This window comes from Chelon labrosus (assembly GCF_963514085.1).
Source record: "Chelon labrosus genome assembly, chromosome: 3".
Taxonomy (NCBI): domain Eukaryota; kingdom Metazoa; phylum Chordata; class Actinopteri; order Mugiliformes; family Mugilidae; genus Chelon; species Chelon labrosus.
This window is the reverse complement of record NC_140339.1, coordinates 32605678-32617799: the sequence shown is the minus strand read 5'-3', so window position 1 is coordinate 32617799 and position 12122 is coordinate 32605678. Positions and strand designations below refer to the sequence as shown.

At 40.4% G+C, this 12122-nt stretch overlaps 1 protein-coding gene across 2 annotated transcripts in view; it reads right to left on the bottom strand.

The window, feature by feature from the left end:
- Nucleotides 1–6041: 6041 nt before the first annotated feature.
- The window catches only part of rhpn2 (rhophilin, Rho GTPase binding protein 2), a 44186-nt gene continuing 38105 nt past the window's right edge, over nucleotides 6042–12122 (bottom strand). For both annotated transcript variants that reach the window (XM_084541971.1, XM_084541972.1), the window contains exons 14-15: nucleotides 8622–8777; nucleotides 6042–7933 (exon numbers count right to left, since the gene is read on the bottom strand). In XM_084541971.1, coding sequence (XP_084398097.1) covers nucleotides 7667–7933; nucleotides 8622–8777 — 423 coding nt within the window. In that variant the 3' untranslated portion in view covers nucleotides 6042–7666. The remainder of the gene's footprint in view (nucleotides 7934–8621; nucleotides 8778–12122) is intronic.

Below are 12122 nucleotides of genomic sequence, written 5' to 3'. Positions count from 1 at the left end.
TAAATTTAGTAATATAAAATAGGTTAAGAAGATCAGGCAATAAGACATCTCGAAACAAAGGAGAAGGCGTTCTCTTCTCTTTCCGCGCGAAGATTATGGAAACCCGATCCAAACACGCCCTGAATAATTAACTCATAAAACCAGAGAGACGCTCCTCTTTCTCCGGACTTTCAGACTTCTTTGCTCTTTCGCCGCACTTTCTCCGGACTTTTGCACTTTCCACATTCCATTCACGTTTACTTTTATTTTAGTTTTCTTCTTTACGTACTTAGTCACGTTTGTACTTAGTAACTTTAAGAACAACTTGAATATTGACAATCCCGTCCTTTTCAAGCTCTGTTTGTTTCTGGTCGGATGTTTTTCCCGACGTACGATTTTTATAGTGACTTAAATATTTTTCTAGCTTTATTCATTTTATACTATACGAACCGAAGTACTAACCAACATCGTTTATAAATTAGCCAGCGTAGTCAGCTGGGATATCAGAGAAAGACCCAATCTCTTCGACGGATCAAGAAATCAAGAAGCTGTTGCCATAGCAACGACATCAAGAAGACGTGACGATCCGACTTCTTTCTTCAAACACAAAGACATTGCCAAGTGTCATCTGCCTTTGACTGAACACCTACAACGCTCTCAAGCAAAGCTGGGTGTTGGAGTTGCAGACCAAGCAACAAGTCCTATCTACCGGTCCCAGACAGACCTGCATCAGCTGTGCCGCTTCGTCACCATCTCGTCACACCGACGCTCACCGACGCCGAGAAGACTCTACAAAAGTAGGCTTAATCGTTCCTACCGCTTAAGACAAAGAGTTGGTGTCACTACTTTGAAACTCCCTACTAACATCTTTTAGAGAAGATTGATTAGATTAGGTATCAAATCTATTCCTTTAGTTTAGGACTTAAAACATCTCCATCTCTCACCATCGCTCCAGAAATTATTTCATACCTTATTATAGTCGTTCATTTGATTACACACCTATATTCTATTAGTCCCTCATTTATTCATAGTTGTCACTTTATTAAATAAATATTTGTTCACACTTAAGAAGTTGTTTGTGATGTTATTTTACGGCAGAGAATGACTGGTACAAATTGTAGTAAAGGATTCACTCCTTCAGATATGCAAATTATTTAATTGAGACTGATAAATTGATTTAAACCGTGTTCTTCCTACGATAACAGGAGGTGGTGCCCTAACGAGACATTTAAAAAGGTGTAGACTACCCTACACAGGATATGTGCCTCAGTCTTTTAAGATTGCTGTAATTAAGCCCTTACTTAAGAAAGCCACTTTAGATCCAGATGTTTTAGCCAACTATAGACCAATCTCCAACCTTCCTTTTATTTCCAAAATTCGAGAAAAAGTTGTTGCTAATCAGTTGTGTGACCACTTAAACAAGAATGGTCTGTTTGAAGAGTTTCAGTCAGGTTTTAGAGTTCATCATAGTACAGAAACAGCTTTGGTTAAAGTTACCAATGATCTCTTCATGGCTTCAGACAGTGGACTTGTCTCTATACTTGTTCTGCTAGATCTTAGTGCTGCATTTGACACTATTGATCATAATATTTTACTACAGAGACTTGAAAGTGAGGTCAAGATTAAAGGAACTGCGTTAGACTGGTTTGAATCCTATCTATCTGACAGATTCCAGTTTGTTCATGTCAATAATGATTCCTCTACTTATACAAAAGTAAGTTATGGAGTTCCTCAGGGTTCTGTGCTAGGACCAATACTCTTCACGTTATACATGTTGCCATTAGGCAAGATTATTAGAAAACATGGCATAAACTTTCATTGCTATGCAGACGACACCCAGCTATATTTATCTATGAAACCAGATGAAACTAATCAGTTGGTTAAACTCCAAGCATGCCTTAAAGACATAAAGGCTTGGATGACCTGTAATTTCCTACTCTTAAACTCAGACAAAACAGAAGTTATTGTATTCGGTCCTAAGCATCTCAGAGATTCATTATCTAATCACATGGTGTCTTTGGATGGCATTACCTTGGCCTCCAGTACTACTGTAAAAAACCTTGCTGTTATATTTGATGAGGATATGTCCTTTAAATGTCACATAAAGCAAGTGACTAGGACTGCCTTCTTTCACCCGCGTAATATCGTCAAAATTAGGAACATCCTGTCTCAGAGTGATGCTGAAAAACTAGTTCATGCATTTGTGTCGTCCAGACTGGATTACTGTAATTCATTACTGTCTGGACGACACAAATAGCTCTTTAAAAAGCCTCCAGTTGATTCAAAATGCCGCAGCAAGAGCATTGACAGGAATTAGCAAGAGAGATCATATTACTCCAGTTTTAGCTTCTCTTCATTGGCTCCCTTTAAAGTCTAGAATAGAATTTAAAATCCTCCTCCTTACATACAAGGCCCTTAAAGGCCTAGCTCCATCGTATCTTAAAGACCTTATTGTACCATATCATCCCAGCAGATCACTTCGGTCTGAAAGTGCAGGCCTACTTGTGGTTCCTAGAATTTCAAAAAGTAGAATGGGAGGTAGAGCTTTCAGCTATCAGGCTCCTCTCCTGTGGAACCAGCTCCCAGTTTGGGTTCGGGAGGCAGACACTCTCTCTATTTTTAAGGTCAGGCTTAAGACTTTCCTTTTTGATCAGGCTTATAGTTAGGGCTGGACTAAACCATCCCTTAGTTATGCTGCTATAGGCCTAGGCTGCTGGGGGACGATGCACCAAACACATGTCCTCCTTCTTTCTTCTCTCTCCTCTCTCGCATCCTCCACTTTCTTTTCTCTGGCACAGAGCTCTTGCCCTCTAATTTCCTATATACTACTAGTCATACAATTCTGTGCTATTACTATGTAGAATGTTTACTGCTGTGTGTGTCCCACCCCCCTTCCCCCCTCTTCCCCCCTCTTCTTGTGAGTATCTCTGGCCTGGAGTTGTGCGTTTCCTGTGGAGCTCTATACTACATCTGTTATCGTGGTCTCATCAGCCTGCCTAGTCTTCATGGAATCCTGCAGTTATCCACTCCTACCTGAATGAACAATTCTCCAACCTGCCTATGATTCCTCTTACATTTTCAAACTGTCATGTAACATCATCAGTTTGTATCATAAGATTCCACATGTACACTTTAGTCAGATATGTGTATCTATGACAGATGTATGTTTATCTTGCTGTTCTCTTCTCTTCTCTCTTTGCTGTTCTCTTCTCTCTTTCTTCTGTCTGTACCCGGCTGGCCTTAGGCAGATGGGTCCCTCCATATGAGCTGGGTTCTGCTCGAGGTTTCTTCCTGTTAAAAGGGAGTTTTTCCTTGCCACCGTTGCCTTCAGGCTTGCTCTGGGGCTTTCAGGCCGGGTTTTTGTAAAGCGTCTTGAGACGATTTGTATTGTTATTGACGCTATATAAATAAAATTGAATTGAATTGAATTGAATTGGGCTGAGCCCTCAAAAGGCTCTCTGAATCTAAGCCTGGGCACAGCTGTGTTCATGAAGTGTGAAAATCCATACTTTGTTGTAGGACTATACTAAAGATATTGTTGGAAAGGTCTCAACCTGGGGAATAAGATATGTTAGTTTGGGGATTGTAACTGACTCCTTCTTTGAACTATTGACCTTTGAACCCTGACTTTTTGAAGGCTTGTAATTCTGCATCAAAAGGGGCTATAGACATGGGACAAAGTCCTGTAGAAAGCTTATGAACTCTGCCTTTTATGCCTGTGTGACTATACCTAGTGGATATAGACAGCAAGTGGGAGCGCTGTCCAAAATGGTATCTTTTCACCCACTTGACAATTATATGCTTAAATTCTGGTCACAGAAATGTGTTTCCCACACCCTTAAACCCCCGGTTATGTATTCATTTTATTATTTATAATCTCCTATTCAAGGAAATCACTAATCGTGGTAGAAACTACAAATCCCTTGAGCTGCGACATGTAGCTTGATACCAAGTCACGTGATATTTGTAGTTTTTTCAGTTTTCAAACATATATGTTAGAATAGGGTTGTAAAAGATATATATACTGATTACATTGAATATCTAGTATTGCCGAACTAGTGATGACATTGCTTTAAGTCGATATATGTTAAGAAAAAATAAAGAGAGTTTATTTAAAATGTGTTTAGAACCGCGCAATATAGATTTACGCCAAACAGCAATGCAGTTTGGTTCTCCCGCTTCATTGAACAGTAGGCAGGGTTTGGATTGGTTTATCTGCTGAACACATGAAATATTTACTATAGCCGAACTTGTAACGGCAGTGATTATAGTTGCTTTAAGTTAAGAAATGGCACAGAACACTGCATTTCAGTCATTTATTTGAAAATATTATGTAGCTTTGCTGTAGCTTGGTTGAGCGGCAGAAACCGAAAGCAGCCAATCCACGGCGGACAGCTATAGACAGCAATCGAATGAGTCCAACTACGTCACTAGGCTTTCTGCCGATCTCATAAGATACTTTCAATAATACAGTTCAAAATGCACGTGTGGACGAGGTTTAACGAATGCATTGAGTAATATGGCATTACTAGCATTCACTTTGAGGATGTGGGTAGTATTTTCACACTAATCGGCTCGTTTTCTACCCCGGGATGACGACGGAGGTTGACCGGCCGATCACCTCAGGAGGCCGGCTGCTCGCTTCCGAGATGACACGCTGCTCCTGGTTCCACAGGTGGCGCTTCACTTATCCGAAAACATCGGAGCAAACTTCCAACCAGGCGTTATTTGGATAAACTGATTACATATTGGGGATCTACAACGTTACTTTCTAGCATGAAAAAATATTAAAACTTAATAAAGTGACGTATTAACAGCTATAGGGCGGGAATTAAAACAGCTTTTAGCCTGCTTATTACGATGCCGCTAGAGGGCACTAGCACGGCTAGTCACCCCCAAACGTAACACTGGGTCGTAATTTGGGTGCATGCAAAACGACAACTGTGGTCGTTCTGTAGAGGAGGACAGTCTGAAAATAGAATAAGTGCATTTATGGATTGACAGCTTTCTGTTTCCCTCCTGTCACCTAAATTACATGACAACTTGAGTGGAAAAATAAGTCAATCTCCTGCTGCCTTTTCCTTTTTGGTATTCCTAACACAAAGAATAAGGGGGGGGGGGGGGGGGGGGGTGAAATCACCTTGTTGAAAAAGTGGGGGTGTTGCAACACCCCCATCCCCCACGGGTGTGACGCCCTGTGTAGTTGGATAGTGACTGGACAGCCACGATGAACAAGCTCAGGGCTTCCTGCACTTGGTGGCCGAGGCGCCCTGAGCTCTGCTGCCCCTTGTGCTCCGAGCTCTCCTGCCCCTGGTGCCCCTGGGGTCTAGATCCCCTGTTAGATTAAGCATCACGGTATTTTGTGGCACAAGCTCAAGGTCTCCTGCCCCTGGTGCACCTGGAGCCCCAGGTGCCCTGAGCTTAGCCCTGGCACCAACCCCCAGCTAAACCCAGGGATCCCATACTTAAGCCCCCACCAACTATCCCAGCCAAGATAAACTGCACAGAAGCCTCTTTCCCACACTTAAGAACCCACAGCCGGCAGAAGCCTAGCGGCCCTGGTACCCCAATATGAGCATCTCGTTTCCCTGTTAGTGGAGGCTGGGAGTCTCGATCCCCTGGTAGCCAAAGCACCATGGTATTTTGTAGCACAAACTCAGGGTCTCCTGCCCCTGGTGACAATGCAGCCCCAGGTGACCTGAGCTCAGCCCTGACACTAAACCCCTTCATCACTTAATATTCAACTGCAATACATTGTCTTCATCACATTTTATTATAATAAACGTGAATGAGACATTTAATGCAGGAAAAAAAACATTACTTTTTTCCTCCATTGGAGGGAGGGCTGCTGTCGTCAAATTGATACTGTTTGTAAACAACACCCGCCCAACTGAACACTGCCCTGCCGCTGATTGGCTTACCATGAAATCTTACCCTACCTTAGCCAATCATCTTCACTAATGCAGCTGCTCTGGGGAATCACCATGTCATCCTTCTCTACATACATCAATCAAGCATAACATTAAAACCACTAACACACTAAATAATCTTATTTTAATTACTTTTATTGGGGTTTGAAACATAGACTCCATAATAGAGCATCTACGCAACACAGAAAAAATACAGATAAAGGAGCAAAGGTAACCTGGGAGCTTTAGGAAAAACAAGTACCATAATCCTCTGCATATACACCAATGTATTTAGGATCACTAGGCACAATGGCATGCACAAAAAGATGTAAGTCAATATTTCTGTGTAATCACTGTCTTGTTGTACACTCAGCATACATGACACCATATTTAGTAAACAGAGGCAGTAAAGGGTGTTATAGCTTCTCAGTGTTACAATTACAGTTTAAAAGATCTTTACATAGACAAAATGTAGTACGTATAAATGTACCACAGGATTAAGCAATGCTAGTAACATGCATTCCTCCAAGAAACCAACCAATAAATCCTCCGTGCAAAAGTTGACGATTTAATCATTCATAAACTAGTTGTAAAAGCCACAGCTTACAAGTAAATATATATATCTTTATTTGTTTTTAATTACATAAATAATTTGATTATCAAATGTGTATAAGAATCTACTTTGTAGACAAAGAGAAATTCCAACACTGCAAAGTGTCAGTAAAATGTGGGTTGTGTCTAGGATTAAGACAGGTACAAGCAAAGAGCAGAAACCTGACGGCGGGCTTTGATCAAAGTCATTGTAGGGTGACTGGCTGTGCAATACAATGCCGATATGTCAGCGGCCTGCACACATTTTTCCCTTCTAGAGATAAAATAACCTTTAACTACATTATGATTCACATTAACAAAGACACACAACTCATGCCCTTCTTACAAATGGGCCCAAAATGGCTGAGATCAATCAGAATGGTAAATGATAAATCGTGGCATATCATGGACATGGAGACATATTGGTCTGACACAACTGGTACATAACACAAACATAAAATACCAATAATAATCTTCATATGGTATCCTAGGCATGGCACTTAACAGAAACAATAATCTTCAAAGGCTGTCTTACTAATGACAGCAACATATAGGTAAAAACATGATATTATTAGCAGCTTACAGAGCATTTTATCAACTCTCCCAACAAACAACTCCACTGTATAATTTGTTTTCCCTCAATCAATGTTTAATATACTGGAACAAGGTTTATTAAATCTACATATCTATTGAAAAAATATATGACTTTCAATCCCCCAAAATGATCAGAATCCACTAATTACAACAAATACTGTGGCAATAAGAGAATTTTTTACATATACAGTATTGAAGATGCACAGACAACTTAAGTGAACAGTGGAGCTAACAAAGAAACGCTCAAGCCACAGTACAATCACCACCTTCCAGTCAAGTAGAAAGTGGCACTGGAATAATAACTAGTATGTTTTTCTCACATTGCAGTTGTGCTGAGCTGTACACATACTGGTGCTAGAAAAGTGTCTGTGTACTAATAACATTCACCATACACAGCATTTGGCACAGCCACAAGAGCAGCTGGCAATAATTAATCACTATTACACTGGTATCACACAAGCTACATAAACTACTGCTTAGTATTCCAGTGGAAACACAAAAGAACATTGACATTGTAGCACAGCATGTCCAGTATGTGTACAGTACAGTCATACTTGGCTAAATATGTGTACAGCACGACGTCTGCAGTTAGCTCAGTAGAGGGCACTGTCGTTGTTGTAGGAGCTGGAGCTGGGGAAGGTGGGACAGGGTTTATTCCAGGGCAGAGCGCCAGAGTGGTCTGCTGTGGGAAGGCTGAGGGTGCTGGCGCTCTTCAGCTTGTTCTTCAGACCCCAGCTGAGGAAAGACGACTTTTTGGTTACTTTGCGAGACTTAGGATTCTTGTCTTCGTCATCATAGGCCAGACAAATCATGGAGTAGGTCTTTGGCAAGTTTCCAGAAAAGGTGGCACTCTTGGTAGGCTGGAGAAAAAAACAAAAATGACTTTTAGTGGAAAGTGGCTTGTTACAGTCTGGATAGGGTAAGGTTTATGAGGCCAATAAGTGAGTCTTTTTGTTGGTCATTTCATTATTGTTTTAATGCAAAGATCAACAGATGAATATAAGACTATTGTGAGGTAACTGTGCCTAAAGTGAAATGTGCAGGACCTGTCTAAATAATGGAAACAAATATACAATACAATGCAGTCTTACAACTTTCTTAAATCTTAAATAGAATAACTTAAATGAAATCACTTTTTGAACAAACTCAAAATAGATATTTGTTTAATGTCGCAAAGGTAGTATTAACTGCAGATCTACTAAATGTGATTTGCATTGCTTATTCTTTCTAACATGTGTCACGTGAGTCATAAACTAATTGTTTGTAGCTCAATCCGGCTTAATCCTGATATTCAGGCTTCAGACTCAAAAGATATAAAACTACCACTGTAATCTGTTTTATACAAAGCATGAAGGTCATATTCAAGAAGCTGTTTCTCATGGGAAATTGTAAGGACTGTTTACAGAGACAGGAAACACTACTTCCAAGGTAAAAATGTGAAACTTTAACAGCACCCAGTCATCTTTTCTGTAACTATTTGCCAAACAAACAAACCCCACAGACATCGTTTCTATAAATAAATTGGGATAGAAATCAGGCATGGTATACCATGGAAGGGTTGCTGTCCATTACGCTGACAACTTGGATATTAATCCCCTCCTCATCCACATCCTTCAGAAGTCGCATCACCTCGCCAACACCCATCCATTTGCACTCTGTGTCACCCACAGAAACAATGTAGTCACCCTCTTTCAACCCGTCAGCCTGGAACAGACATGTGAGAGAAAAGGGGTGAAACATCCTGACAGTGACACTGCAGCAGACAGAATATTTATAACTGACATTTTATTTTAGCGTCAACCAAGGTAAGTGGCTGAACCATTATTTTAGTGTAAAATCTGTCCAACATGATTTCACCTATTTCTGTTTAATAACTTGATCTGTTTTCACTTGAGGCCAACAACTGCCAACCAGAGAATCAGTGAGTTCTAAATAAAATCCTGTTAAATGCAGTATTAACAGTAATAAAGAGTTTGGCCTAGTTAGACTTATGCAATACTACTAATCTGTTTCTCTGCATAGCCTGCAGTGCCTAATAACAGTGCTCTTTGTCAGCACCTCTTAAAGAGCATCAAGACTGCAAAGGATTGTTAGAGTTGATACTTTTTAATTAGGGGTCCATGCAAACAAAGTTGCAGAAACCCTACTGATTTTGTTACAATTTTTATGATTTTTCTTCTTATTATTCTTCTTCTTCTCATAATAATGATTTAACTTTTTCTGCGTAGCTTAAGTGTCTGCCCAGGACAAACTGCAAGGGTGAAAGGCATCGAACCTGGTAACTTGGTAGAAGTCCGAATGTCACATTGCCAGGGTGTCAATACACATGTCTACAGCTAGGTGATGGTATAATAAGCCAATTTATGTTTTGCCTCATATCTCGAGAACCGTGTGCCCTAGAAACAAAATCTTTTTCTCCCTCTGATTCCTTAGATAGCACTGGTTCTAATGGACTAGGCCTACCATTTTTTTCCGCCATTTTGAAAAAACTGCATCTCAAAGCAAAATCAACTCATCCGAGTCCGTTCGTCCAATTCTCACCAAACTTAGCAGGTATCATTTATGGACAAAGATAATGAAAAGTTCTCAAAATAATTTTAGCAGGATTATTGGTTACAAAGTTAATGGCTACTTCATTTTTATGGCGTGCAACAGTATAACTCAATAGCTAATATTTTGTTAAGTATATACCCAAACTTAATCAAACTTCAGATCATTGATAATAATATTTTTCTGTACAAGCACCCCTACTTTTGTGACCCTTGGTTTCTAGGGGGCGCTACAAAACTTCATGAAATTTGTCACACATTGTGTAGACATTAGGGGTGTGCATCTCTCCAATATAAGACGATACGATACGTATCTAGATACATGGGGTACGAAACGATTCAGGAAGGATACATTTTAAAAACAACCGATTCGATTCGATTCGGTAGGATTTGATCCGATCCGATCCGATCCGATCCGATTCGGTACGATTCAGTGCAATATGATGTAATCCGATGAGTCTGTGCAAATTCTCATTTGTCCAGGTCAAAGGCATCTCTAGGCAATTGAATCAGGTCAACTGGACTTGGTTTTTGTCTGTGAAGACGTTTCGCTCCTTATCCAAGTGGCTTCATCAGTTTGAGAGACTAGCAGACAAGTCTGACTAGCCCGCAGACGCAGACAAAAACCAAGTCCAGTTGACCTGATTCAATTGCCTAGAGAGTAATCCGATATAGTTCCTTGTTTAAAGTAGACATTTTACATTATGAATGATCCTAAATCAATCCTAAAAATGTGATATTGTTTACCTTCATAGTGATAAGTTTAATAGAGTCTCGCAAGATTTTTGCGGGAAAGAGAGAGAGAAAGAGAAGCAAGCGGGGCTTCCAGCTGTATTGCTGATATACCGTAAATTCCGGACTATAAGCGCTACTTTTGTCACTTGCTTTGGACCCTGCGGTTTATACAACGAATTATGGATTTTTACAGCTAACGGTCAACAGGGGCGCACTATCATGGAAGCGCAGGAGCGAGACAGACAGTTCGCGCCAGGTAACGAGAGCAAAACAAACCAAGTGTGTCCAAATGCAGTACGAGAGCTGCTTTTAAGTTAAAGGCGATCGATCTGGCTGACATTTCTGGTATAGCAGGCTGGTTATTTTGATACAGTAAACGGCCGTGTTACTGCACCTTTACTGCTGTGTTGGCTGTTTAAGAAAAAGATGCTGGTTATTTTGTTGAGCAGCCGGGTTACTGCACTTTTGCTGCCGTGTTACAGGCAAGCAGTTTTACAAACAAATTAAATTTAGCCATTTAACGTTATTGCCTCGTCAAGCGTTGTAAGCTTTGTTTTTTGTTATACTGCACTACTACGGTACTATGACTGCAGGAAGTGCGCTAGGAGCGCACCGTTGTATTATTTGTGCACTGCACGAATGCTGTTTGTAATGTCAAAGATGTGAAAGTTTGATCGATCGATTGATTGAAAGATTTACTGTGTTTCTCAAATGTAAATAAATGGGACGCTTTGCGTTTCCAAACAGTCATTTCTGTCCCGACAATCCCCTCCGTGGTAGAAGAAACCCTGACGGTAAACATTAAAACACCAGCGGCTTGGGTGCGGCTTATATGGAACAATCTGTAGTTTCCCCAAAATTTAGCTGGTGCGGCTTATATTCAGGTGCGCCTTATAGTCTGGAAATTACGGTAATAACCCGATTCATAACTTTGTAATCGGGCCATCGACCGGTTCGTGGTACATTTAGATCGGTCCAGGGGCTTGTGTATCGATGCACTCACATCTTTTAAATCAAAACCGATTTCCGATTCATATCGGTAATTTGTTACATCCCTGGTAGACATCCATCAAGTTGCATGACGTCTACAGGAGGCGCTACACGTGACACGCAAATATCATATGACTTTAAGGCCTATAACTTTTAATCATGCCAAGTTTTGTGAAATTCGGGCTGTAGGGGGCGCTACAATGACTACATGTTTATATCACACAAACCACCACAGTAAACTGCTTGAAATTTGACAATGATAATCTGTGGATGACTCCATACAAGCCCACCAAGTTTCGTGCAATACGGTCTATAGGGGGCGCTACTAGTGACTTATGCCTCCGCACCCAGTTCTTAATTAAATTAGTAGCCAGAATGGCTGAGGGGGAAAGGGGCGTTCAGATTTCATTTAGATAAGACTTTGTAATTTGAATTTATTTGATATTCTGTATGTAAACAGGCCTGAAATTTCAAGCTTTATTTTACAATTGTGGACAAAGCCACTCCCTGATGATTAAACTTTTGCATGTTTTTTGTTCAAATTTGATAGGTGAACATTGAGGATGGGAAATAGTATGTATAAAGTATGTTTTTTTGTCTACGGCAAGATGAAAATTACAGATGCATGTGGTGATGTGTTTATTAGGATCAGAGTAAATTATGTTTTAATCATAATAAGACTATACGCATGCATCTGTTACTGAAAATGTGGACCAGAACATGGTTAAAACTAGTCATGACTATGATGGATTATCTATTTCAGCTTTGCAGCATT